The 27,449-nt window shown below is 39.7% G+C and overlaps 1 protein-coding gene across 2 annotated transcripts in view; it reads left to right on the forward strand.

Moving 5' to 3' along the window:
• CNTNAP5 (contactin associated protein family member 5) overlaps positions 1-27,449 on the forward strand; it is a 302,690-nt gene that overhangs the window by 170,642 nt on the left and 104,599 nt on the right. For both annotated transcript variants that reach the window (XM_061370154.1, XM_061370155.1), the window contains exon 12: positions 18,003-18,109. In XM_061370154.1, the coding sequence (XP_061226138.1) occupies positions 18,003-18,109 (107 nt within the window). The remainder of the gene's footprint in view (positions 1-18,002; positions 18,110-27,449) is intronic.

Genomic DNA, 27,449 nt, shown 5'->3' on the forward strand with positions numbered 1-27,449 from the left:
TGTAGCTGTGCCTGGGATTGCTCCAACCCAGGTGTAGGACCTTGCATTTGGCATGGTCAAACTTCATGAGGTTGGCATCAGCACTCCTCACAAGTGTGTCAAGGTCCCTTGGATGGCATTCCCTCCCTCCAGCGTATCAACCGAACCACACAGCTTGGTGTCATCAGCAAACTTGCTGAGGCCGCACTCAATCCCACTGTCCATGTCACTGACAAAGACGCTGAATAAGACCGGTCCCAGCACTGATCCCTGAGGGACACCACTCGTTACTGATCTACAGCTGGACATTGAGCCATTGACCACAACTCTTTGCATGCAGCCATCCAGCCAGTTCTTTATCCACCAAGTGGTCCATCTATCAAACTGATGTCTCTCCAATTTAGAGAAAGGATGTCATGTTGGACAGTGTTGAATGCTTTGCATGTCCAGGTAGACGACGTCAACTGCTCTGCCCCTGTCCATTAGTTCCACATGCCCAACATAGAAGGCCACCAAATTGGTCAGGCAGGATTTCCCCTGTCACCAAGCACCTTGTTGTTTTTCCTGTGCCTTAGCATGCTTATCAGAAGAATCTGCTCCAAGATTTTGCCAGGCACAGAGGTGAGACTGACTGGTCTTTAGTTCCATGGGTCATCTATTTTCCCCTTCTTGAAAATGGGGGCTACATTTCCCTTTTTCCAGTCATCAGGAACTTCACCTGACTGCCATGATTTTTCAAATATGATGGCCCGTGGCTTAGCAACTTCATTTGCCAGCTCCTTAAGGACCCACAGATGGATTTCATCAGGTCCTGTGGACTTGTGCATGTTGAAGTTCTTAAGATGGTCTCGAACCAGATCCTTTCGTACAGTGGGCCTAAGGTCTTCATTCTCACAGTCCCTGCATCTGCCTTTCAAGACTTGGGTGGTGTGGTAAAAGCATTTCCCAGTGAAGACTGAGACAAAGAAGTCATTAAGAACCTCAGCCTTCTCCAAATCCAGGGTATTCAGTTCTCCTGATAGCTTCCGGAGAGGGCCCACATTGTCCCTAGTCTGCCTTTTATTTGCAATGTACCTATAGAATCCATTCCTGTTATCTTTCACATTCATAGCCAAGTTTAATTCTAACTGGGCCTTAGCTTTCCTAACCTGGTCCCTAGCTTCCTGAACAGCATCCCTGTATCATTCCCAGGCCACCTGTCCTTGCTTTCACCTATTATAAGCCTCATTTTTAACCTGTAAGTTTCCTCAGCAGCTCCTTATCCATCCAAGGAGGTCTCCTGGCCCTCCTGCTGCACTTCCTTCTAGACAGGATGCAACACTCCTGAGCTTGTAGTAGGTGATCCTTGAATATCAGTCAATAGTCTTGGCCCCCCCTGCCCAAGGTTTCCTGTGAAAACTTACTAAGCAGGATACTGAAGAAGCCAAAGTCTGCTCTCTTGAAGTCCAGGGCAGTGAGCTTGCTGCACGCTCTTCTCACTGTCCTGAGGATCTCGAACTCAACCATCTCATGATTGCTGCATCTAAGGCTGCCCTGGAGCATCACATTTCCAGCCAGCCTTTCCCTGTTGGTGAGCACAAGGTCAAGCATGGCACCTCTCCTTGTCAGTTCCTCTATTACTTGCAGAAGGAAGCTGCCTTCCACACAATCGAGGAACCTCCTGGATTGCTTGTGGTGGGCCATACTGTCTCTCCAACAGATGTCAGGGTGTTTAAGTCTCCCAGGAGGACAGGGGCCTCTGAGTGTGAAGTTGTTCCTATCTGCATATAGAGTGCTTCATCCACAGAGTACTCTTGATCAGGTGGTCTCTAACAGATCCCCCCAGTAATGTCTCTCATCACTGTTCTCTCTTTAACCCTGACCCACAAACTCTCTGTTAACTGCTCACTTGTCCCCAGACAGAGTTCCATACTCTCCAACCTATCCCTAACATAAAGGGCAACTCCCCCTCCCCGTCTGCTGGGCCTGTCTTTTCTAAAGAGCCTGTAACCTTCCATTCCAACACTCCAGTCATAGGAGCCATCCCACCATGTTTCTGTAATACCTATTATATCATACCCCTGTAGACGTGCACACATCTCTAATTCCTCTTATTTGTTCCCTATACTATGGGCGTTTGTATACCACACATGTAAGAATTATATGTGATCTGGTCAAGACTAAAGCACTCTCTTCTGATGCGGTTCTCTGGACAGCCTTAATTTTCTGTGTCTGTACTATATGATCTAGGTCAATCTGTAGTAGATATGATCAATAGTGTCCTGGTTTCAGCTAAGATAGAATTAATTTTCTTCCTAGTAACTGATATAATGCTGTGTTCTAGGTTTAGCCTAATGCTGATAACACACCAGTGTTTTATTTTTTTCTCAGATAAACTGGGTTTTAGAGAGAGAATATAGTTGTGTAAGCATATTATATACACACACCTTCAAATGCACACCTCCTCCCCAGGGTTCCTGCTATGAAGTGATGAGCCTCTTAATGTAAGTGGAGCCACCCAGCAGCTGCTGTGGTCTTGGTTAAGTGGGCAGATCAGGCTGTATCTGTAAAAACTGGGATTAACAGATAAAAGACAGAAAACACACGACTCCTGTGCTGTCAGTCTGAGTTGAACACAGCAAAACATCCTGATGATGGTGGAAGGTTGGTTAGCATCATCTCCTATTAAGTGATTGTTTCTAGCCCTCAGCTGCAGTGCCAGCTTCACTGATGCATATGCTGCACATGAAGTCATCTCTGATTTACCATTTCCTTCTACACTACCTACAGGTTGTCTTTAGGTGACACATCCTGCACAAGGAAAGGCATCCCCAGTCTTTTCATACCAGAGCTATATCTGTTCCACAAGCCCTACTAAGTAATGCCTTATTTCCTTCTTCACCTCCTTCAAGACAAAGCTGTTCCTGCAATTTTTTCCCAATGCCTTGTGGAACATGAAAGTAGAATCTGTAGGAGGAAGCAATTTTTATCATAGCAAAGCTTGTGTAAGACTTTTGGCATTATCACCACTGCCTGCCTACTGTTAATCAAGCTAATTAATTTTTTTTTTATTTGTAGTGCATATATTTGTTGTTGTTGTCCAAATACGCAGATTGCTCAGTCTGCTTGAGGATGTTGCAAAGTGTGGTGCTTATTTTGCTCCTGTTGCGAAGTATTAGTGGTCATAGCTGCCTGCAATGCAGTTTTCCCCATTCTAATGAGAGGTAAAGATATAATGAGACAATGTGTTGCTAAGCCATAGAGGTCTGTTCCATATTGAAAAGGAAGTAGATTTCATTTCATCCCTCTTTGTTGTTGCCTTTTCAGGATTTTGTGTTGGTTACAAGTGCAGGTGCACATCAGAGGTTGTTTGCTTTACACTGAGTTAATGTCAGAAAACACAGCTTCTTACAGCATGCTGGCATTCCCCCTCTATGACGTGGTACAGAGCAGAAAGTAACAAAACAGAGATGTCTGGATACTTCTCACAGGTGGTTTAAGTCAGAAGGGATTCACTCCCATCTCTTGAGTTCCACTAAGTCTCTGGCTTTAAGTGTATGGCCAGACTCCATGTCCTTTACCTGCAGATAGTGTGTTAGGGGAAAGACCATCCCAAGTACTTCTGGTTTAGAGGACTAAAAAAAAAAACAAAACCACAAGAGGATTTATTTTTCCTAATTGTGTTTTCACTTATGTATGTCCCTCCTCAGTATGTTACAGTGTTTTCAAACCCTGTCAAACAGCCTCCTGGAAATAGGTTAGGGATATGAAGAAGGATTACAGAGCCCTGGGAGCAGTGTTAAACGACTCTGGAGTGAAGACAGTTTTTTCAGCAATCCTCTCAGTCAAAGGGAGGGGTTTTGAGAAGGTCAGTCAAATCTGCCAAATCAACAAATGGTTGCAGGGTCCATGGGGCTTACTTTGAGAAATCTGGTCTACCGGTGGCTGAGGGGGTCCATGTCAGAAAGGAAAAGCATCACTTAGCAGGATAAGAAATCACAGCTCCATCTAGTGCAGCAGCCAGTTGGGCAGTGTGGAGCAGAGCTCTTCTTTCAGTCTTCTTAACACTGATGAAAGGCACAAGACTGATGCCAGTGCTTCTCTTCCCTGGCTACTGTGTATGTGTGTGAAGAACTGAGGGTTGAGTCTACTTGTGCCTTCTTAAACTGACAAATCCTAACCTGTTTCTTCGGGACAGTGGTAACATAGTACTGGTTTCTGTAGTGCTAATAATGTTTCTCTGTCCTGAAGTTTATTCACTACTGTGATGGGTCATAAAATCAGATCAGTTGAGTTTTTTCTTCATGAGACATCTTCTCTTGGCTTAGAAGGGAAACATGCTTGCTGCTATTCCTTTGCTCTAAGAAGGGCCCCTAAGCATTGATACCAAAATACCCAGCTCTTAGAACCTACAACATTTGGGTTTAAATTGGGGGTCATTGGCAACTGTACAAATCTTGAAATACAAAACAGAGCTAGTGAGCAAAACAGGTGGGCAAGTGCATCTGAGTGAGGAGCAGCAGGGGGATGAGCAAATATGGTGAAGTAAATATTAGCCAGGGTTGCCATTTGGTATTTAGCTGTCCTAGGTTCATTTGCAGTCATGCTTCTAAATTTCTGTTCTCTGAAAACATACACAGATCCCGAACTGTTTCTTGAATGGCCCTGCCTATATGGAAAGATGCAATATAGGTCTAGAAAACCTAGATTATTTAAGTCCTGGTTCTGTAACCAGACGAGATTGCTGAGGGGAAGCAGCATAATGGTCTTCAGGTGTTAAAAGGCTGCTGTAGTGAAGAAGGTAATAATCATCTTTTCTAACCAAGATACATAGGAGAGCAGCCAAGGGTAGCCTGAGGAGACTGTCAAGTCTCTGTCACTGGAAGGCTTTACAAATAGCTTGGGTCTGTGAGAAATAACAAACATGGGTACAGGTGACCCTGCACTTGGATGTGAATGTGGACTAAGTGATCTGAGTTCCCTCTAGCTCAGTGTAATTCTGTTGCATTCACTTAGGCTTCTCCTTTAGCTGAAATAACTGTGCCTTGTTCTTGCTTTAGGGGTTCTGAAATGTCAGTAACACTGCTTAAGAAAAAAAAAGCAAAACCCTGAAACATGTGGGAAATATCTTTCAGGAATTCAGCTCAGGATTTCTGATACCTGTGGGAAAGCTCATTTGGTAGATATATCCCTCAGACACTCAAGGCAGTGCTGTAGCAGGGAGAAGGGACCATGTAACCTAGAGGAAAGATTTGGTGGCTTTTTCTTTTTTCTTTTTCTTTTTTTTTTTTTTTTTTTAACCTGGAATGTATATATTAAGTTTGGAGTGTTAGGAAGTAGGGAAGAGGGAGCTACATTTTCTAACAATTTGTCACTCTGATTTGCTTTTTGCTTATAAAGATGCATGATTCATTTTTACAATTGGACGCTAAAACTCTGTGATTGCAGAATGTATTGCCCTGTTTTTCCTTGTAATTTTTTCTTTGCATGTTCCATGGTGTCTAGAACAATGGTTCAGCTCAGGCTGTGTATTTTTCTTTTATAAAGAGTAATTTGATTTCCTTTTACTTATCTCTCTATTCTGACAAGATCCCATGACTTCTTGGAGCTGAGGTGTCTATCCCTCTTCCAGATGTGGTCAAAATAAAGGTGAGAAGTTTATAATCTGTGAGGAGGATGTAGGGACTGAGGCACAGGAACATCTTCCTCTTAGTAAATAAACTTACAGTTGTGTATTGATCCTGTCACAACGTCTGTTTCAAATGCTAAAAAATGACGTGCAAATCCAGTTGGATGTAGTCAGTGACCTCAACCTTGGCCTGAGCAGCCCTTTTCAAGAAGTACATCCTCTCTGGGTCACTCAGAGGTGCTGCTGTGTGCAGCTGTGACTATATGAGTCTGCCATTCAGCCGTCACAGCTCTTTTTAGAAACTGACACTGTTCTTTTATGTGCCACAAACTGTTCTTTACAAGGAAAGATTAAACAGGCTAGGACTCTTTAGCCTGGAGAAGAGAGGGCTAGGCAGGGTTGTGCAAAGAGGGGGCAGCATGAAGGAGGTGAATAATAAACAAGAATTTGCTGTTCCTTATTCAGACCTTACACAGCAGCAAATGGTTGTTGTTAGATAGAATCATAGAATCATAGAATAGTTAGGGTTGGAAAGGAAGTTAGGATCATCAAGTTCCAACCCCCCTGCCATGGGCAGGGACACCTCACTCTAAACCATATTACCCAAGGCCTCGTCCAACCTGGCCTTGAACACTGACAAGGGATGAAGCATTCACAACCTCCCTGGGCAACCTATTCCACTGCCTCACCACCCTAACAGGAAAGAATTTCCTCCTCATATCCAATCTAAACTTCCCCTGTTTAAGTTTTAACCCGTTACCCCTTGTACTATCAATACAATTCCTAATGAAGAGTCCCTCCCCAGCATCCCTATAGGCCCCCTTCAGATACTGGAAGGCTGCTATGAGGTCTCCACGCAGCCTTCTCTTCTCCAGGCTGAACAGCCCCAACTTTCTCGGGCTGTCTTCATATGGGAGGTGCTCCAGTCCCCTGATCATTCTCATGGCCCTCCTCTGGACTTGTTCCAACAGATCCATGTCCTTTTTATGTTGAGGACACCAGAACACCATGCTCCAAGTATGCTGTAGAGGTCAAATGTAAAGGAAAAAACCAGTAACGCATACATGAATCCATAAACCACAGATTACTGAAAGCTGGCAAAGGTTTCAGTAGGATGCTGTTACACTTATTTCATCAGCATGTTTTGCAGTGACACTGTCAGAATGAAGAAATTGGAGGAGAAGCAGTGTTGAAGTCTGGACGGAGGTGATAATCTTCGGCCTAGGAAGCCCAAATTCCTTACTGTTTCAAAAACATAATTTTCATTGTGGGCAGCTCTTTGTACCTCTTCTGTTCAAAAGCAAAAAATATTTTGTCATAGAATCATAGAATAGTTAGGGTTGGAAAGGAACTTAAGGTCATCCATTGCTGTGCTAATATCAAAATATGTTGGAATCTTTGAATTTTGCGAGGTACTAATACTTTCTGTGTTTTTCTCTTCCTACATGGCAGTGGGATTGTAAGGGTGTGGGTCTGTGTGTGTTTGGGCAAACAATGGAAGACATAGCTTGGGGGAAATTCACGCAGCCTCTCATTTAAAAATAAATTAAATTGGTAGGAAAACAAATAGACAGATGCTGAGAATTTGGCCACACTGTTGAGTAGCTCTGGGATTTCCCATTCAGCAGTTGGGTGGAATGCCAGATTTTGTGACTAGAAATGCTAGCTTCAGTCCTGAAGCTGAGTTGCTTGTTTGCTGCAGTTGGCATCTTGTTCAGAGAATAGATGCAGGAATGTGGGCTCAAGAGATATCGAAGCTCAAGGGTTGCCATGGATATTAGGAAAATGTGCCAGAAAATCATTAAACCTCAGACCAGAAACACTGTGGATTCCCAGCCCTCCATCATATGGCACAGATGCTCCTCTTTGGCTGAGAAAGGCTGGCTGCTCTTACAGCAGATGGACCCCTTGGAATACAGCAGCAAGGGCTGAGGTGTTGCTTGCAGTCTGAAGGCATGGGTTGATTAATCTCACCCACTTCTTGCATGCAGTGGGGCAAACTGCTTTGCAGCATTAGTCACAGAGAAGAAAAATCCATTTCTAGCTCTGTAACTCTGTGTGTTCACAAAGAGGTAAGATCTGCTGTGGTCCCTCTAACCAACTTCTCTAAATTCTGTAAAGGGAAGTGCTTAAGGAGGCATTGCAGTTGGGATAAAGTGTGACGAATAGCTGTCCTAAGGGGAAAACTGGCCTCATTTTCCTCTGACTTGACACCTCTTATGGAAATAGTGTTCTTCGCCCCTTAAGATGGTGCTAAACAAATGGTTGTTTCCACCAGGTTTTTGAGGCACATCCTTAGATGTGGCACATCCTCTGGAGACACATCCTTAGCAATGGTGTTGGTTGCATTAATGCCTTTGAACTCCCATCACAAAGAGCGTGGTATTTAAGTTGGCTAGTGACAGAGAAAGATCTGTTAAGGAGAGTGACATTTCATACGCTTCTGCTATTTCTGCACTGGCTGAAACTGTTGATGTTTTGGTAATGAAGTTTACCTGGAGAGAGATAGGGTCAGGGCAGATGGAGAAGAACTGTTAGCACATTGTTATATTGTCGTAAGTCCTATACACAGTTTGTGCTTCAGTATATGAGAATAAGTAGTCTTGGGTTTAACAAGGCCATTTGTGTGTTGAAGCTGTCATTATTCATAAATGAATTATGACAGCAGTTAGAGGCTGCTTTCCTTTAGACTCAGTTTCACATGAATGCATAGATAAACTGCATGCATCGCTCTCCCTGTCTACAACTGCTAGGGTACTTTAATCTGATTGTTGCAGTTCATGTTGGTTTTGTTGATTTTGTGCTGATGAAGCTTTGACTGGGTTGTCCTATTTTTACTTCTTTGGCACCCTGCCCTCTCTACAGCAAATATTGGCAGTATTTGTCAAGGACACCACTGGGAACTTCAGTTTCCTTAAGTGACCTGGGGGAGCAGGGAAGAAAAAATAAAAACTTCATGTTTAATCCACTTTGGCAGATGTATGGATGGTGCATCTTGCAGGACATCCTGGGAATTCCAGAGGTCTGCAATAAGAAATGCAAACCTGACCTCAGATACTTTCTTATGAATCCTATCAGTTTTTCATGTCTGTAGCATCAGCAGGCAGACACAAACACACACTGATATTGCTGTCCTTATTAAACCAAGATTCATCTGCATATTCCAATTCTCCTAGCAAATAAAAACGGAGAGAGCAGCATGTGGTATACATAATAATCACTGGTATGGGATTGGCATTAACAGTTTACCTCATTAGGGAGAAGCATACTGAGTTGATTCATGAGTTTGCTTCCCTGTATGCACTACTTGAGTTACGGAACACAGATAGCATCCTAAGTCCCTATCCTTTTATCCCTACCCATATTTTATCTGTAAAAATTCTTCTTAACATTTTCTAAATAAATTGTTTTCTTTTTTTCTTGCTAAATGGAGTTGACCTTTCAAATCTTGCTTTATGTCTATTTGCTTTGTAGATTTCATTAGATTTTGCTATCATTTTTTACTTGCAAGAAAATTTTTTTTTTTACCTATTCCTCCTTTTATTTCTGTTCTGAACTTAACATTGCTTCGTGTGTTGTACTGTCAAAATGGGCCTTTGGGAAATTAATTACTATTGCAGGTGAAGGGTGTAAGGATAAATCTAATGAAAGCATAGTCTTTGTGCATTTCCCACATCTCTAAGATTTAATGTATTCCCTGCATCAGAAGCCAAATTTTATATGATTCCCCCACCTCCTCCCCAAATATGGTCATGCAAATGAGAAAATAGTCTGGCTAATTATGCTCAGTGAGTTTTAATTTTATTTTTTACAGTCTTAGGCTGGGATTTAAAAAGCAAACACTTAATTTTGCATTCACCCTCACATAAATACCTGCAGTGCATTGAAGAAAAAAGGAAAAAAAAAAAAATAGCAAACCACCACCCACAATTTGTCATCCATTCTTTTTGCTCTGTCTCGTATTCATAATTTTAGTATTTAGTGTCTTCTCAGCAGAAATGACAGTTATTTTATAGTCCAGATTATTTTCACTTTGCAGGAACTCATCTGATGTTTTCCTTCTTGGTTTTATACCAATGAGTATGATGGTTTTAGATCCCACCACTTGAATTCGGATGGTGATCAAAGCTGGGACAACTTGAAGACATAAGAGGAGATGTCATCTGTCCTATTTTAAAACATTTCTGATCTTGGGTAAATCCCAAAGTAGATTTGAATATTGCCCACCTATATCTCAGTCATCAGCCAAAGCATTTAAACTGCACACTTCAGCTGCTGGAATACCTGGATCTTTTTCTAGATTTTTTTTCATTAACTGCTACATACAGGAGAGGCTGTCCTGTCTAATTATAATGATCTGTTGGTCCAGGTTAGAGTTCTTTTGATTTTTTGTGTCACCTTAAAAGGATCACTTCAGTCCTGTGAGTGACTCTTTCCCCACTCACCTTTTGTCTCTTGCCTGTTTTCGAATGTAGACTTTGGTGGACATGTTTACAAATAGTACAGGGAACACTGAAGCATCATGTTTCCTTTCAGTTTCTATTTTAATTAAGGAAATCATGGACAGGTTTTCAAAATTTTCCTTTTTTCATACTTGTGTTGGTACTTTGTAAAACACTGACAATTTGCTTTGTGTTTTTACAGCAAATATTACAACATCGATAGAAATGCCTCTTTCATCACATTGTCCTTACAGAATGTATTTTTTTCCTATTTCTTTATGCTGAAAACAAAGCAAAACACTGGAAATAATGATATGGAAATGGAAAGGGGGAAATATCTTAAACCTAATTTATGTTAAGTGGCATAGAAGGAAAAGGTGAGAAAAGGTATCTTAATGGCTTAATCCCTTGTAAAGATCAATATAGAGTGGAAAAAATAGTATTAGAAATAGAATACATGACGCTCTGTAAGAGTCGAAGAACCGCTTGGGTTCTTCCCAAAATTATGCACCTACATAACAAATTAGACATGCAAACTAATATAATTAAACCATCACAGATAGTTTGTTTTGGAGTACAAGTCTTGGAACCCCCCTCAATACCACCCAAGTTTCAGGGTGGAGGGGTAGATTGTAGAAAAACTGGGCAAGATTTCAAAAGTTCAAAACCAGTCCACCCAAGGTGTTGGAACTAAAATCCCTGCAGTTCTGAAGAACATCCCCCAGTCTTCATGTATCTATTTTAATGATTAAGTGTAGTTGGATACTGCAGGAAATGACAGACCTTTTATCTCTGATAGCTTAAGGGCCATCTAACAAGTGTAATAAAAACAATTAGAAGAATTCTCTGCTCTTGAACTGGTACATGATCTTTGCACTGTCAGATGAGCTTGCTTTGTGGTAGTTATAAAGCAAGGATACATTTGTACAGAACAAAGTCTATGTAAAAATAGGCAGCTACAGTGGAAGATGCTAGCCCTGAAGAGTGGGGAGTTTTCTGTTCTCTGTGTTTCTTTCACGTGAATGAAAGGGAATGCTCAGACTATTTGGAGATTGACAGAAGCTGGTATTGCCTGCCCTGCATTATTTTTAAGGCTTTTTGTTTTCCCTGAATTTGTTTCATATGTGCAAGACCAGCTGCAAAAAATGATTCAACTCCCATGAAGAGTGCATTTGGTCTGTAGAAATACTGTGTTTCAGAATAAAATACAGTTTCTTCAGATTCATCTGCCATACTCACATCACCATATCTGATTTTGAGACAGATTGTGCTTTACTTTAGGCTTGTTCTTTTCCAGATAAGTTTGTTAGTTGTATTTATTTTCACTTGAAGCAAGAAATTGGTGCTGAATTTAAATCTCATTTACCTGATGCCACTGCAAAGCAGTGCTGATCTGGTCATTTGAAATGTGTTTAGTAAATGCTGTATGGGGTTTGAGCAGGATTAACTCCTTCCTGTAACTGCAATTTGTACATGAGGAAGAATGATGGAGTTTGATAAAGAGTGGAGGGACTTCCCACTAGTGCTGGAGAGGGGATCTTGCCCTCAATGAATGTGGAGAAAGAAGGTGGCTTCAAGTTTGATAGGGGGCTACTTAAGTGACCCAACTTGTAGAGTCCAACTTGAATATGGAATTCAGTTTCTGGGGGGCACCTCAATAGAGTTCACCCCCACTGGCATGGGGGTTGGAACTAGATGATCTTAAGGTCCTTTCCAACCCTAACTATTCTATGATTCTATTGCTATTCCTTTAGAGTCAAAATGTATGGGATGTGCAACCCCATACATTTTGCAATCCCTATGGTAAAATAAAGGCCAACTACTATATCCCCAATTATGTAGGGTATAATACCCTGTCATTGTTTGTTTGTTGTGTTTTTGCAGATGGCTTCTCTGCTTTTGCTTTGTAAAATGATGGATTCTAAATGAAACAGCTGTCTGTACAGGATGGTTTATTTGTTTCCTATTTTTCATTTTCAGATTTATTTATATAAAATCCTTTTTGCTGATGCCAAGACAAACTGTCAGCACATTTGCCTCTATTAAAAATGTAGGTGTTCTAAGAACAAAGCAATCAAACCTTAAAAAAAGGGCCTTTTATCTAACTCATAGGTAGCAGCCTCTTTTCCCTTTACTTTGCCAATCCCAGCACAGCCTTCTCCTACAGTTCTGTCCCAGCCGCATGCCTGAGGGCAATTGGCACCAATGTTCAGATCTTCTAAATGTTGGTCTCACAATGATATGAAAGTGCAGTCTGAGAACCAAGGCGACCAACAATGGAAATAATAATACAATTTAGAAGTTCAGTCATCAAGTTTTGCAAATCTCAGAAAGAAACCTGGAATTTGTGACAAACTTTAGAATTACAAAAAAATGCCTTTTTTTTTTCTTTAGATTTCTTTTATGTCTATTTAATGTGTTAAAGTAAATGATTTCCATCATGGAAAGAAAAACATCACGTTATTCACATTGCTCTTGTTCTGTTTGTATTCCATGACTTCTCATAAAATAATAGATTTAGGGAAGAAAATATGGATGGCTTTAAAAAAACCCAAAGCTAAAATATACCACAACACCTTTTAAAAAGTTGCAAGAGGGTTTTCTAAAGTTGCAAGAGGGTTTTCTGAAGTTGCAAGGGAGAATTTGGGAGCTGTGTTGATGAGGAGAGAATGTGTGCTGAGGAATACCAAAGGTCTGGAGAGTGTTAACATTGCTCACTCTCCCTTCTTCCCTCTTGTTCTGGAAGTTCTCTTTTTTATTTTTTTTTTCTCTATAGTTAAGGAGATCTAGCCCACTATTTTGCCACAGACATGCAAGGCAAAATGAAAGTGGGATATGCTTCTGTGGTACTTTCTTTTCTAAAGCTCTCTGATCTTAATCCCCCCCCCCCCCCCTTGGGAAATCCCTGAAGTTGTTACGCATTGTCAGTGTAGTAACATTTGTGGATTTCTCTTCTAAACATTTGCTTGGTCTCCACTTGAACCCACTTCTTGTATCCAAAATAACCTTTGTCAAGGAATTTCACTGGTTTACAGTTCAGCAGAGCAGGGTCAAAATCCACGCTGTTGCAACTGGCCTCAATCTATTTAAATTTAGTGCAAAGACATTTTATTGAAGTAAAGTGTAGACCTGTAACACTATGAGTTTCATCATACATATATGAAGTCATTGTTGTAAATGTTATATTTTGTTAATTATACATGAAATAGCTGCAGCCCATAAGCAGGAAAACATACTGAAATAAAATGAATTTGAGATAAGTTTAGACAAACACTTTCTTGATCGAAAAATGTATAAATGTTTTGTGTTTTCTTGTTATGGCATTGTTGAGCTTTAGGGACTTAGTGATTGTGTCAAAATGATGTATATTGACAGTCTTAATATTGAGGAGGTGCATGTTATTCTCTAAATAGTTGGTTTTGTTTGTTGTTTTTTTTCTCCTCTTTATTTAGGAAGACTAAGGAGTGGTGCAGGCAGAATGTGTTGTGCTGACTGTAGTGATATCTGAGAGGTGCTTATTGAAAGTACCAGGTTTATTTCCAGTCAAGTGTAACATCAAATGTGCAGAGCTCCTTCAGCCTTCCCACTCAAGTAATTTTGCCATTGTTATTTCTTGATCGTTCCTATCAAAAGGCCAGATTTTGCACTCTAATGCCTATGCAGTTTGTCCTTTGAATTCAGAGGAAGCACACATACAGTTTTGGAGGTGAATGTTTCATTTAAGGACAGTGAATGCTTTTGTGCAGGCTCTGCATATTGCTCACTTAGATGAATGCCTAAGGTGTGTGTTTTCCAGCATGGCCAGAGGAGGAAAAATTTTATTTGCTTCACTTATTTTTCTGTAAGACTCATTCACCATTATCTATTTTATGAATTAATCTGGAATCTGGAAGTTCAGAGTCCCTGGTCTGTCACAAACTGTCTTAGTCAAATCATTAAATTTCTAAGTGTCCCATTTACGATACTCACAAAAAATGAGTTGATCTGTTTGTTCATTTCAATTCCAAATAGGTCAGGGGCTGCCTGCTGCAAATTTTTGTCTATGAAATCTTCTAAGATACCACTGCACTTTTTGCTAAAATTGCTTGATTCTACCAGGATGAAAATATTAATTTTAAATTATATCTATTTAAATCCTTAAACATGAGGATCCAGGACAGTTAGCAAATGGAACAACCTGTGATTTATCCAAACCTTGGTTAATTTTAATCAGAGTTATTTCTTAATTTTGAGTTCTCTGACAATTAGGATAAATTTTATAATGAAGACACAACTGCTCAGCAAGAATGGGATTATGGTAATTATTAGAGTTGCAAAGAAATTTGTTTTGTAAGCTCTTAGAAGGGTTAGTTATCTGACCAAAACCAAGATCAATGTGGTTGGTGCTAATTAAAGCAAATAGACTAAGGAAGAAAAAAGGTTTAATTCTGAATTTATGAATATCATTAAAAGCTTACATGGCTAGTTTGACTTGAGTTTTGTGCATTGTGGTGGAAGAAGAAGTGTCTGCATTTGTAAGACAAGTAGAATTGAAAAGTGACCTTCAACTTTGTAAAGCCTTTAAAAGAAAACTTTTGAGGGAATAAACATGGCTAAGCCTCTGATGCGAACCTTTGGCAAACCACAAATGACTAGTAATTGGCTCTACTGCATTGGGTTAATTAATAAAACATATCTTAAAATAGGCAAAAAGCATATTTGTCCATTACACTGATGATGTAAATTATGATAATAACATCATATTGTTCTTTTTAGCCATCCAATGAGCTTTATTACCATCAGGTATTTCTTGTTGCCAGCACCCTATGATGTGAATGTAACTACTGCTGTAACTACTGCTGTTGTACAGGGGACATGAATGAATGTTTGTCACCAAATAGCAGGTAGAAGCAAACGCAATACGCATGATCAAAGCACAAATAAGAACAAATCTGCTCTTTCAGACAAAATTAATGTATGTCACTGCAGAGCTGTTGAAACACTGTGCTTCTCCTGCAGCCTTTAGGACAAAGCTGTTGGGGAGTTGCTAGTTCAAGGGAGCTGGCATAGTCCTGCAGAGTACAGATGGTTCATATCAGAGGCTGCTTTTGCTTTCTTCAGCATCAGCCCAAGGCCTCTAATCTCTTTTCACCATTGCCAGGGGTAGATGTAATGGCAGAGGGTCTGGCTAGGCTGCCACTGTACCAGCCAGGTGTTAGGCTCTGTTAGATTATTTCCCAGCATACCATTAAAAGTTACTCCCAATGGGGCAGTATTGGGTCCAGTCTTGTTCAACTTACTCATCAGTGGTCTAGATGAAGGGACAGAGTGCACCCTCAGGAAGTTTGCTAATGATACAAAACTGAGAAGAGTGACTTATACACCAGAAGTCTGTGCTGCCATTCAGTGAGACCTGGGCAGGCTAAGGATTGTGCATAGAGGAATCTAATGAAGTTGATAAAGGCAACTGTAGTGTCCTGTATCTAGGGAAGAATAACCCCATGTACCAATACAGGTTAGGGATTCATTGCTAAAAAGCAGCTCTGCAGAGAAGGACCTGGCAGTCCTGGTGGACATCAAGTTAACCATGAGCCAGCAATGTGCCTTTTTGTCCAACAAGGCCAATGCCATACTGGTTTATATCAGGAGTTTTGCTGGTAGGTCAAGAGAGGTAATCCACCCCCTCTACTCTGCCCTGCTGAAGCCTCACCTGGAGTATTGCTTTCAGTTATGTGCTTCGCAGTTCAAGAAAGACAAAGAGCAACTGGAGAGGGTCTAGTGGAGGGTTATGCATTATGGAACGGGAGTATCTTTCTTAAGAGGGAAAGCTAGAGAGCTAGGCCTGTTGAGCCTGGAGAAGACTGAGAGGGGATATGACCAATACATACAAATATCTTAAGCGTGGGTGTCAAGAGGATGGGACCACACTTTTTTCGGTGATGCCCAACAGCAGGATATACAGGGCAATAGGCACAAACAGAAACACAGGAAGTTCCAACTGGACATAAGGAAGAACTTTACTTTGAAGGTGGCAGAACACTGGAACAGGTTGCCCAGGTAGGTTGTGGAGTCTCCTCTGGATATATTCAAAACCCACCTGGATGCATTCCTGCGTAACCTGTTCTAGGTGAACCTGCTTTGTCAGGTGGGAGGTGACAGTGGGAGTGGACTAGAAGATCTTCAGATGTCCCTTCCAACCCCAGCCATTCTGTGATTCTGTGCCTCTGTGCTCTCCACAGCACTGAAAAAAGTTCCCTTGTGAGCTGGAAAACGAGGCATGTGTTTCCCGTTCACTTTCCTCATTTTGTATTTGAGCCCTGTGATTAATAGAAGCCATGGCAACCATTTTTATATGACCAATATATCTTATAGTTGTTTCTAAAGATGTTACAGATAGTTAGAAATAACATACTTTGTTCTCAAATTCCTTATGTCTCTGGTGTTTGAATAATAAATGATTACTATAATAATGGAGTAAGTATAATAATAAATAATGAATCTTTCATATTAATATTTTATGAGATCTTCATAATTTGATGTATGATGATATAAACTGTGATAAAGTAAACCTGACTTCTAGAATGAATCTCAGACTCACACTTAGACAAGTATATGTATGTATGCACATACTTGCATACTGCACGTTGAGGACAAGAGGTGAGTCTGATAGGCCTCTGTGCGCAGAAACAAGTTTCTTTAGGTTGTCACTGTTTGGCAGCTCTGAACAGCCTTGGACTCAGGTAAGTTGATGAATGCTTGGCTGGTAGGGCCTGGGAGACTGGTGGAAATGGCGGTGTTTAGTGACATACAGGTTTTCTGCTTACATGCGTAAAATGTGTTTTAACTGTACAGATTCTAAAAGAAACAGACTGAAAGCCACAGTTTAACCTGGTTTAAGCCCAGCTGGTAACACAGCACTGCACTAGCTACTAAGAAGGAGAAAAATATTACAGCTGAACCCAGGACACATGCAAAAACATTTCCTAAAGATGAGATGAACAACAATAAAATCATGTCCTCGGCTCATATAAATCTAGGTAGCATCAGTGACTTCACTACTAATACCATTGAAACATCTGGGCTGTAAAAAGGGGTATGAAACTCAATTTACAGCAAAGCACACCTTAATGGAGCTGGGGTGCAAGAGAGAAATTGATTGACTCTTTTTTATCCACCCACTCATCACAACTGAATCAGTGGTATAAATAAGTTATTCATTTTTTAAAAGCCAAACATGCAGTATAAAAGAAATTATCTAATATACAGTAAGTGGGCGGGGGGAAGAAGGACAGAAAAAGGAAAAAATGAAACCATCCCTGGTGGATGGTGTAACTCCATTGCACTGCCCATGTTTACACCAGTGTATTTCAGATCAGCATTCACTTCTTGTCCTGGATATTGAATTTATCTCCCACAGCTTTTGTTTCTGTTCACTTCCCAAGCTGCATGCTATTGTGCCTCTTTCTTCTTTTAATAATTTGCTTTACAGTAGTACTTTAGAGGCATACCAACTAAAATGAGAGAGAGTACAGAATTCATAATTGAAGCATATTTTTCCTCTTACTTCTGATAGGTTCATGCTGTTTGTGTTACGACAAAAGTAACTCAGCCTAATTTTGATAACAATGATGCCTGTTTAATCAAAGAACAGGGTATTCTCCTGTGAAACAAGATTTCAGTATTATTTTCACATGTTACTTGTCCTTTTCTGTGCCTGCTATGTTTGTGACACTTTAATTGCTAGCAAGTGGAGGACAAGTGGAATGTTTTTTTGGAGAGTAATCTTTACCTGCTTGCTGGATACATTAACTGTTGTTAGCTTCAGTGTTTGTATTTGAAGTGAATCACAGATCAGAGGAACACGTAATTATGTCAGGTATTATACAGTGATTCAGCCATGGGAAACTCCTGCCTGGATGAGGAGTTAAGACAGCTTTATAATTATTTTTTTTCCAGCACATTAATTTCATTTTTTTAAAACTGTATCCAATTAGATGTTTACCCAACTACTGTGAACATGGAGGAAAATGCTCTCAGTCCTGGACCACCTTTTACTGTGATTGTAATGATACAGGCTACATGGGAGAAACCTGTCATAACTGTAAGTAAACCCACACATACAGTGTTTTCTACTACAGTTGGTATGTCAAGTTGCACATAAACTAGAGCTTTGTGAGATGTCATATATATCATATCGTAGGATGTAGCATGTCCTGACATGATTCAAACCAGTCAATAACTAGGTTGGGAATGCACAGAAATCCATTTGGATTTTTTGAAGAAAATAACCAGATTATTTTAACTAGTTTTTAACAATTTTTTCTCTCATTGATTTGGAGAATTTTAAATCCTTTAATATTACATACACATGGTAGACCTATTGCTCATTAGACATTTAGGTGGGCTGAGCTGTGTTTGGGTTCTACACCAATTCTGGCACCACGGGCTCCTTTGCTTTTAGATTATCCAAAACTTCATTTTGCAAGAACCCAGTTTTCAACAACTCATGATTTTGGAATTTTGCTGATGCAGAACCTGAAACAGTGGCAGTACATGAGGCATGCATCTACTGAAACCCACAGCAAAAGGAATACAATGTTTTAAGGGTTTAAAAGCAACAAGTATCAAACAGTAGAAGCACAGCATGCTGTGCATTTTAATAAAAAACAGAAAGAGGAAGCCAAAATAAAACCTGTTCGTACAGCTGACTAAAATGGAAAACAGCAAATGAAAGTAAACTTACTGTTCTGTCACTGGAAATAAAATAAAAAAAAAAAAAAGAGTTAGTAAGAACAATTCCAGGAATGCAACTATACCCACTCCAGGTGTCTGATGAGCACTCAGACCACAGATAGGAAAAGATTAGTGAGAAATCCATTTTTTGCCCTGTTAAGCTAAAAAGCAGAAAAGAAGAAAAGGTACTTAGTGGTTTGAAGCTGAGAATATTGGCAACCACACTGTAATTCTGAAGACTTTAATGGTTTACTAATTAATGGTGAAATCATTTGTGGTGTGGGGTCTGCAGCTGACAGGGGAGGCTGTTGAGAGGTCTATTCATAGATCTGTCACCTGAACCCTACATTTTAAGAACAAAGGAAGCTAAAAGTTTAGTGCTGAATTCATGCCAAGCCACACACAAGGTAGGAATTAAAATGCTGAGTTCATAGTTTTCAAAAGACGGTTTAACTTTCTGTCTAATGCTTTTGTTGCTGCAAAAGCATCACCCCTCTTCAAAATCCCCAACCCAGAGTGCATGCATCTCATTACTGCAGAGGATTAGTTCATGACCAGTTTTCCTCATAGACATTTGCAAGGAGCTAGTCCATCCTCCTGGTTCTGTGAACTTGAGTCTGCGCTCTCGAGGGCACATACATAGCTATAGATATTTAAGGTTCACTGATGTGTAAAAACTATTCCAAAAAGTTTCTCAGGATGATCTTGTGTTAAGACTTTCCAGCAGATCAAGCTGTGCACGCATGTACAGCTATTCAGCTGCTCAGTTTATTTACAACCATATTATCAGCAACTAATTTGATTCCAGCTTAGACTGTAGAGCCAGATGCCCTGTAAGCCAAGTGATGCTGATAATCAGCAACATTAGTCTGGAGAGATGCATTCATGTGCTTGAAATATGCAATGAAACCATTTCAAAGCCAGCGGGTAAAGGCAGACTGTTGATAAGAAACCTGCAGAACAGGAGATGTAATCAACTTTCAGATTATAGTGACTGATGTAGGGAAGTATCTTGTAGCAGGTGAATGAAAGCTGCAGATCTGATCACAGCATAACTCTTGAAAATCCTTAGTGTACAGGTAACTCTTCCAGTCATGGAATTGTTATTCCATGTAGTACTATCAAAGTAAAACATCTAATTTCTTAAGGTCTGAAACATTATCTCAACAGATTTTGAATTTTGCTAGAAGACTGAGGCTGACAAGCCTGAAATTGAACTTGTATTACTTTGGAGAGGCTATTTCTTTTATTAAACTGCCCTTCAGGCACAAGTCCATACAGCAAAGGTGGAAAGATTTAACTGGCAATCTGCTGCAAGTCACACATAGTGTGAATAGTTTCAGTGTAATGGATTTTGTTTCAGAGTTGCATTAGCATTGGTTTTGCCTCTTTTGGTGTTTGTAAGAGGTGGGTGCCACTGGTTGAACAACATAAAAGACCCAATCTTTGTCATTCTTTCATGAAGAACTGAAGGACATGCATTTGCAAATAAGAATTAATTGATCTATGTTTTACCAGCTTAGACTGAGAGACCTTACCATTTAAAGAACTGAAATCTGAAGATACATTGTCCTCACCCTACTATCATCTGTAATATGTTAAAGTGCATTTTGAGGTTGATACATAAGCAGTCTTACTGGTTTCTTTGCAAATATTCATGGACCACACTGAATCCCACTGTAAAGAACAGATAACAATATAGACTATCATCTCTCCAGAGAGTTTGTAGTTAAATTTTTGAGGGAAAAAAACAAGCTAGTGCAGGTGATGGAGTGCCACAAAGTCTTCATTAGCATCACAGGTGGCATTTTCAGTCTACCAGGTACATAATTATTGCTAGGTTTTCTTGTAGGCAAAAAGTCATAGAGTACAGATTAAAAAGAGGAAGAAATTGAATACTTGCAGGTATGAAGGAGTGACATAAGAGAAAGCAATAATGTGCTGGTTTGACAAATATAAGGCTATGGCCAGAGGAGTTTGACATTTTTGACAGGGCAAAAATGATTTTCTGCAAACCTCAGGTATTTTCCTGTTCATTCAAAATCCCTTCCTGTCCTGAAAGGTCTTAAACTGTTACAGGAGTTGTGGCTATCTACATGATCCAAATGAGGTTCCACCACTGAAAAGGTGTAGGCTCATGTCCTTTAAATAGCTATTCTGTGGCAGACAAGTTTCATGAACTGAAGTCTCATCTAGTCCTGCTTATGTTCTCTTCTCTGAGTTTAGCTGTAAATGCAGGTAGAATAGTGGTAAAACCCACTGGTGTTTTCTGGGTTTCAGTAACATATGGGAAGAGTCTGAATGTTTTCTAAAGAGGTTGTTTCTTGCTTGCAAAGCTCATTGTCTGATGCATAAGTCCATTTCTGTGGTGACAGTTGATCCTCCTTCACAAGCTGCCACATGTGCAATATTATCGGTATCTTCCAAGTCTTTTTTGTTTGTTTTTATTTGTTTGGGGCTTTGGTTTGGTTTGGACTTTTTGGTTTTTTGGTGTCTTTTTTTTTTTTTTTCCAATGGGGAATGAGGATTTGAATTTAACTCTCGTCATTCCAGTTTCCGGTGCAATACATATCTTGCTGGCTAGTCACGGTCCTGATTAGCAATTGTGCTTTCATCACTCTACTAACTGTAGCTGTGAAACTCCAAAACATATGCTAGTGCCTTGCACTTCCATTTGATGAAAATATAGAATGTGTGCTCACTGTCTCTGGGTAGGGTGTTCACTGCCTACAGTTTGGGAAAACAAGGAGTCATGGAATAACCCGGTAGGATATTAAGCCAACGGTAGGTGAGTTGCTTTTGCTCATGTATGAATTTTGTTGTGCCTTAGTTTCTCCACCTCTGTTGGGAAAAGGATCCAATTTGCAGGTATATTGTATGTGATCTATATTGTGTACTGAAATGTTATGGATTCTTTCCTTTAAAACTGTTGTTTGCTTACCACTACTTGAGCTGATCTGTAGCTAAGACAGTGCTTTGAGGACACAATCTTATTTCAGTTCTGTCAAATGCATGGGTTTGATTTTGGTTTATCTTTTACATGTGCTTCACACAGCTTGTATTTATATAAGTTGAAAGATTAGCTCAGCTGAAGCCCTTTTAACAATCAATACTTTTCCCATTTCTACAGTGTGGTGGGTAGCTTACTGGTCCATCAGGTATTGCAGTAGTCTGGTCTAATCCAGATAGATAAGAGAGCATCTTTTATGTGATCACCTGTGTGAACCATAGCAAAATAGATAATAATGTAATGTTTGTTTTCTGTTTTACTCTTTTAGATAGAACCACTGATGTTAGTACACAGCTTGGGAAAAAGGCCTGGGTAGGATTCAGCTCATCTGTTTTTGCTGCCTGACACTGTGACATCTGATCTAAGATAGTGGTGTGCTTACTTTCTCTGTATAACAGAGTGTGAGCTGTTTTCAGAACTTGACTAATATCACTGTGAGATAGGTTGTCCAAGGAAAGTTCATATGCCACCTCCGAAGCATACCAGTGTCTGTCATCTGTAGAGGGAAGTTGTCTTAGCTTAGACATACAATAGGGAACTGAAGCTAGATCAGAACTATAGGATGCGAGAGAGAGAGAGAGAAAAAGAGGGAAACAAAAGTTGCAAGTGTATATATATATATATATACAAAATATTTTAAATTGGAAGGTCATAGTTTGAAACCTGAATAGTCATCTCTCTCATACTATTAATTCTCCTTGTAATTATCATGTGATAGTGAAAGCAGTAGACCAATGTAAAATGGCCCTGAGATACAGAATGTTATAACTTTATTGCAAGGTAATGGTTAGTAATCTTCTCTTTCTATGAGTTATGCTAGTCCCTTAGAAAGCCTTGTCTTTCCCTTCTGTATTTCTATTATTTTTATATATGATAGTTTTCAGATGGCCTTTAGTCTTGGGTGTATTATTTTATTGTGAAGAGAGCTGAACATGCATAAGAGATGAGCTATATAAAATAATGGGTTTATTCTTCATGTCCTGGGGATGTCAACATGTCCCAAAGCTTTGCAAGGTGATAATTAACAGAATGTAATTTAATTCTGAATATTTGCTTTGCTGTGTGATCTATCTTGCGCATATAGGCATGTGTCTTATTGGCCTGGGTAATTGCTGGAGGAAAGATCCATCCAATAATGGAAATGTCATATAGTTGTTGATATGACATAACTTCAGGCTTTGAAAATGTATTTTTTAATATTAATATGCTTACTGCATATATCACTTTTGATCTGAAAAGCTTAATATGGCTTCAGCCAGATAGTTAGCAGTACTGGAGCTGTATCTTAAAGTGCCAGCCATGGATTTGGTCATTCTCTCATGTTCCAAGGTAGGGAGATGTGTATGCAGTTTGCTGGCTGCACAAATGAGGCTCAGAGAGTTTCAGGCTGCCAGATGTCTAACAGTGAGTCTAGTCATGTAATTTGCATGTCCTGAGTAGTCTATTTTCCTGTCTGAGATTCATGGAATAAAAGTTTTCCATGTGTATTTAAACACATTGGTGTTCTTTGACAAAAACAAAGCACATTTAATATTCATATCAAGCTTTCAGTGCTTAGTGTTTGTGCATATTTTGTTCACACCATGTTGCTGGGATATGAATTTTCATTGTTTATTTTGTAATAAATTACTGTCTTATTAATACTTTCCCTTCAGTTTGTGAATCTGTAAATTGTACATCTGCATTTCTCAGTGGTGTCCGTTTAAAAAGTTTTCCCTTTGATCAACATTTCCTTATGAATAACACAGAGAATATTCCTCTTTGGGATTTAATGGAGAACAAATTAAGTGTGGGACTAGCTCAATCCCTTTTGAACTCTGACTGCATCAGGTGTGAGCATCACCACAGGGACACCAGTAATTTCAAGAGCCATGCTGAAATACCATGCTTTACACTGTGTTCTTCTAGTCTTTGATTTCTCCTTTCCTTCCAACATTGCTCGTAAAATGGTGTAGGTTTCCCTGACTGCTTTCTTGCAACAGCAGGACTTGCAGGTCACCCTGCATAAGCACCAGACAGGGGCCACTGGGGTATATGACTGACACAGTTGCCTTCAAACCTCAGCAGGAAAGTGACAGGGGAGGATGGGCTGACATGACCTTTCATACCTCAACCAGGGGGAGTCTTAGCATGGATGATAGAAAATTGTCTAATTCCCATGTGTAATGGAAGGATTCCTTCCAAAAATCCATTTAGGTGACATTGTAGTAAAAGTAATTTTAAATCTATCTATGGAAATAATGCATTCTTTATCAGATGAGTAAATCCATATTTTGAAAAGGGAAAATAAGCCATCTGTCATCCAGGCACATCACAGTAGAGACTGCGTTAGTCTGTCAACAGCAGAGCTGTCAAAATCCAGTTTTCAAGAGTACAGATTTCATTTTCTGGCATTTAACAAGACAATTGTATTATAAGGGTGAGAATGATGATCATTCCCAGAGTTCATTGCCTGTACTAATCCCTCTACTATTGGAATGAGAAGAATAAACCTCCCACTGAATATTCCTTTATTTATTTAGAAAAATATGTAGTCCAAATTTGTAAGAACAAATCTGTCATGCCTGAGGTATACAAGCACAGGGTTAAACAGTCATGTCCAATCTGGAGCTCTGAGCGTTTTAGTGAGAATGCTTAATTTGGTCTGTGTCAGCATTTGTGCATTGCAGTTTGTCCAAGGGCAGTCCACGGCTGGTTGCAGATCCCGACAGAATCACCACTTCTTACTGGCCTTTCCAGTCTAACCAGTACATAAGTTTTAACCTCAGAAGACACTGTATTAATAATTACTATAGGGATTATTACTGCTCTTTGTGTCTAAGGTGCAAAGACTTACAAAGCAATGAAGTGAATCCCAAATGACCTGGTAGTAAATATTCTGCCTACAGTTTTTAATGACTGCAATTGTTAAAGGTGGTAAAAGCAACATGCATCTTGCTCCTATGTTTTAGCTAGGGAGTGGACAGTGTCAGCACCTCGCAATGAAATCAAGATTTAAAGATCTTTAGGGCTCTTCAATGTATTCTATTTATTATATCACTGTAAAATGTTATCTCCCTTTGAGAAATTTAAGATTATCAGCTATTTTTATTAGATTATGAGAATCCAACCTAGAAACAGCAATCCTACAGGATTCATTTTGGTAATCACAACTAGTGTAGTTCAAAGTCTGAATCTCCATCTCAGAGTATTTGGAATAAAAAGTGTATGCTCAATTTCTGAAGTAATTGGAAGTACAGAAAAGAAATGAAGGTGATTTTAAGATTTACTTTTAATGAATTTTAACTTTTGAGGAAAGTTATCTTGGTGCCCATTAAATTGGAAAAGGACAGATTCCTCTGACATAAAAATAAAACAAACCAAAACCAGAAAAAAACCCCAAAAGCTACACATGCACACACACGCACACAAAACCCCCAAACTAAAAACAACCAACCAACCAACCAACCAAAAAAAAAAAAAACCAACACCAAACCACCAAAAAAACCCAACAAACAAAAAAACGAACAGACAAAAAGCCCCAAAGAAATAGGTTTTGATTTGGCATTTGTGTTATTGGTCATATCTGTGCTGGTAATGTACTTCTGGGTAGAGGGGAGGGAGGTTTGCCTTGCTTGGTCTCCCAGTGGTAAAAATGGAGCCTGGTTATCACTGTTACCTTTGCATTGAGCCCAACAGCCAACACTGCTTTAAATATAACGGTTGTGTCTTACTGGGTGAATAACAACTTCATTTATTCATTGAAGAGAGGGGGCTTTAAATATATTGCTCCTGGAGTTTGTTTGCAGAAGTTCAGGTCTTTGCACAAAGAACAGGTTTTTTTTTTTTTTTTTTTTTTTGTTGTTGTTGTTTTGTTTGGTTGGTTGGTTTTTTTAAAGCCAAAATAGCACTGGAGGTGAAAAATAAAGTAGTGTGATAGAGAGAAGCTTTATAAGGTAGGAACTTGGAGGCAAAATAATCAGAGTCATTAAGTAATCAGGGAAACTGGGGCCAGCTAAAGGCTTATCTTCCAGGGAGCTCCACAATGAAACGGTAAACTTGTCTTTAATGAAGGTTATAACAGAGACTGCAGATGAACTGGTTGGGGTAAAAGTAAGATTGAAAGACAGATGTCAGTAAAGTAACAGCTAATCAGTGAAAAACTGAATAAAAAGATGTTTTATTGGAAACAACAGACATTTGACGTTGAAAACGTTTGTGCTCAGCCATATGCTGTTAAAGATTTCAGCTACAGCAGGCATACATTATTTTCTGGTTTAAGGACTATAATTAAAACAGTTGGATTAACAGGTTCAAGCTACTTCAGAGAACTGAACAGTGGTGAAACTGCTCATTTTTAAAATTTGTCAGGTGCCTGCAGCATATGGAATCAAGGCTGAAGTTTCAATTGCAGAGCCAAGCTAAGAGGGACCCCAGCACTCTCGGACCTGACTGCAGGGTACAGAGAGCTACTGCGTATGCTTCAGCTGACCAGCTGTAAGGGTTTTGATGCAGGAATTAGAAAATAACATTCTATAGTTTATTTTACACAAAAGGTCAAAATGGGTTATTATAATGACATCAAAATCTCTTGATACCTTTCTGATACTGAAGTCTGAATCAGTGATCAGTGATAACTTGAACCTTGATCAATCAAAGTGTGCATTTATCATTTTGCTAGCATGCTTCTATAGGGATGCTGTGTTTTTGTGGCTTGATATGGGAAGTGTATGTTTCACATCCATAGTTTTGATATTTGAGCTTATGAATCTTTATATCCCAGGAGATATAACCTATAAAACTGTGTGATGTTGATCTGACTGCGGATAAAGTGTTTATTTTGTAAATGCTGCTCAAAGTTTGACAGACCTTTTCTTAAGCACCTGGGAGGATGAGAAATGAGACCTAAAGAAAAGATGGCCATTATGATAAGTGAGTAAAACAGTGTTCAAAATGAATGCTCTGATGGGATAAGTTGTTGATCTGAAAAGCTAGTTTAATTTGAGATACTTAAGGCTTGAAAGGGATACCTGAGGGTTATACATGTTTCACAGAGGATTATGAGTTTGTTAGGAGATAGGCATCTTGAATTCTGTCAGTATTGTGCATGCCTGGACACCATCAGCACGGCTCATCCTAGTGGTTAGGCAAAAGCACATATAGTACTTAGGGAAGCAGCTCTTGGTATGAAGAATGGGGTTCTCAGGCTGCATCAGTTTTGGTAGCTAGCTCTGGGAATATTTTAAATTTCTTTGTGAAACACAACAGTAGTCTTTAGAAAACTCCTTACAGAGCACTGCAAAAACGACAATACAAGCTTATAAGTGATTTGGGGGCAAAGGAGGAGGGGAAGGGGGAAGGAGAAGAAAAGACATCTGGTCTCTCTGGAACCGAGTAAAATATTTCTGATGACCAGTTTCCCTTTACTAAATCTGGGACCTTGGACCCATGCTGCTTCTTGGTTTGACTTCCTGGAATAGCCATTGTTACCAGCAATAACCCACCAGCCAAAATCTTCCCATGTGACATCTTTGGCTTTTGCCTTGTACTGTAATTTAATCCTAATGATTTTACCTGCCATACCTGACTGTGAGGTTCAGGCGATACTTGCGGGGGAGGGGGACGGGGGGGGACACACATGGGTTCATGTGTGCTGCTGACATCTATTTCTGTTGAGCCCTAGCATAATGCAACTCCATGAAGCAAAGTGCTTCATTCT

This window comes from Neopsephotus bourkii, unplaced genomic scaffold (genome assembly GCF_033783945.1).
Source record: "Neopsephotus bourkii isolate Nb327-2 ecotype Australia unplaced genomic scaffold, CSIRO-AGI_Nbou_v1 NB_1526, whole genome shotgun sequence".
Taxonomy (NCBI): domain Eukaryota; kingdom Metazoa; phylum Chordata; class Aves; order Psittaciformes; family Psittacidae; genus Neopsephotus; species Neopsephotus bourkii.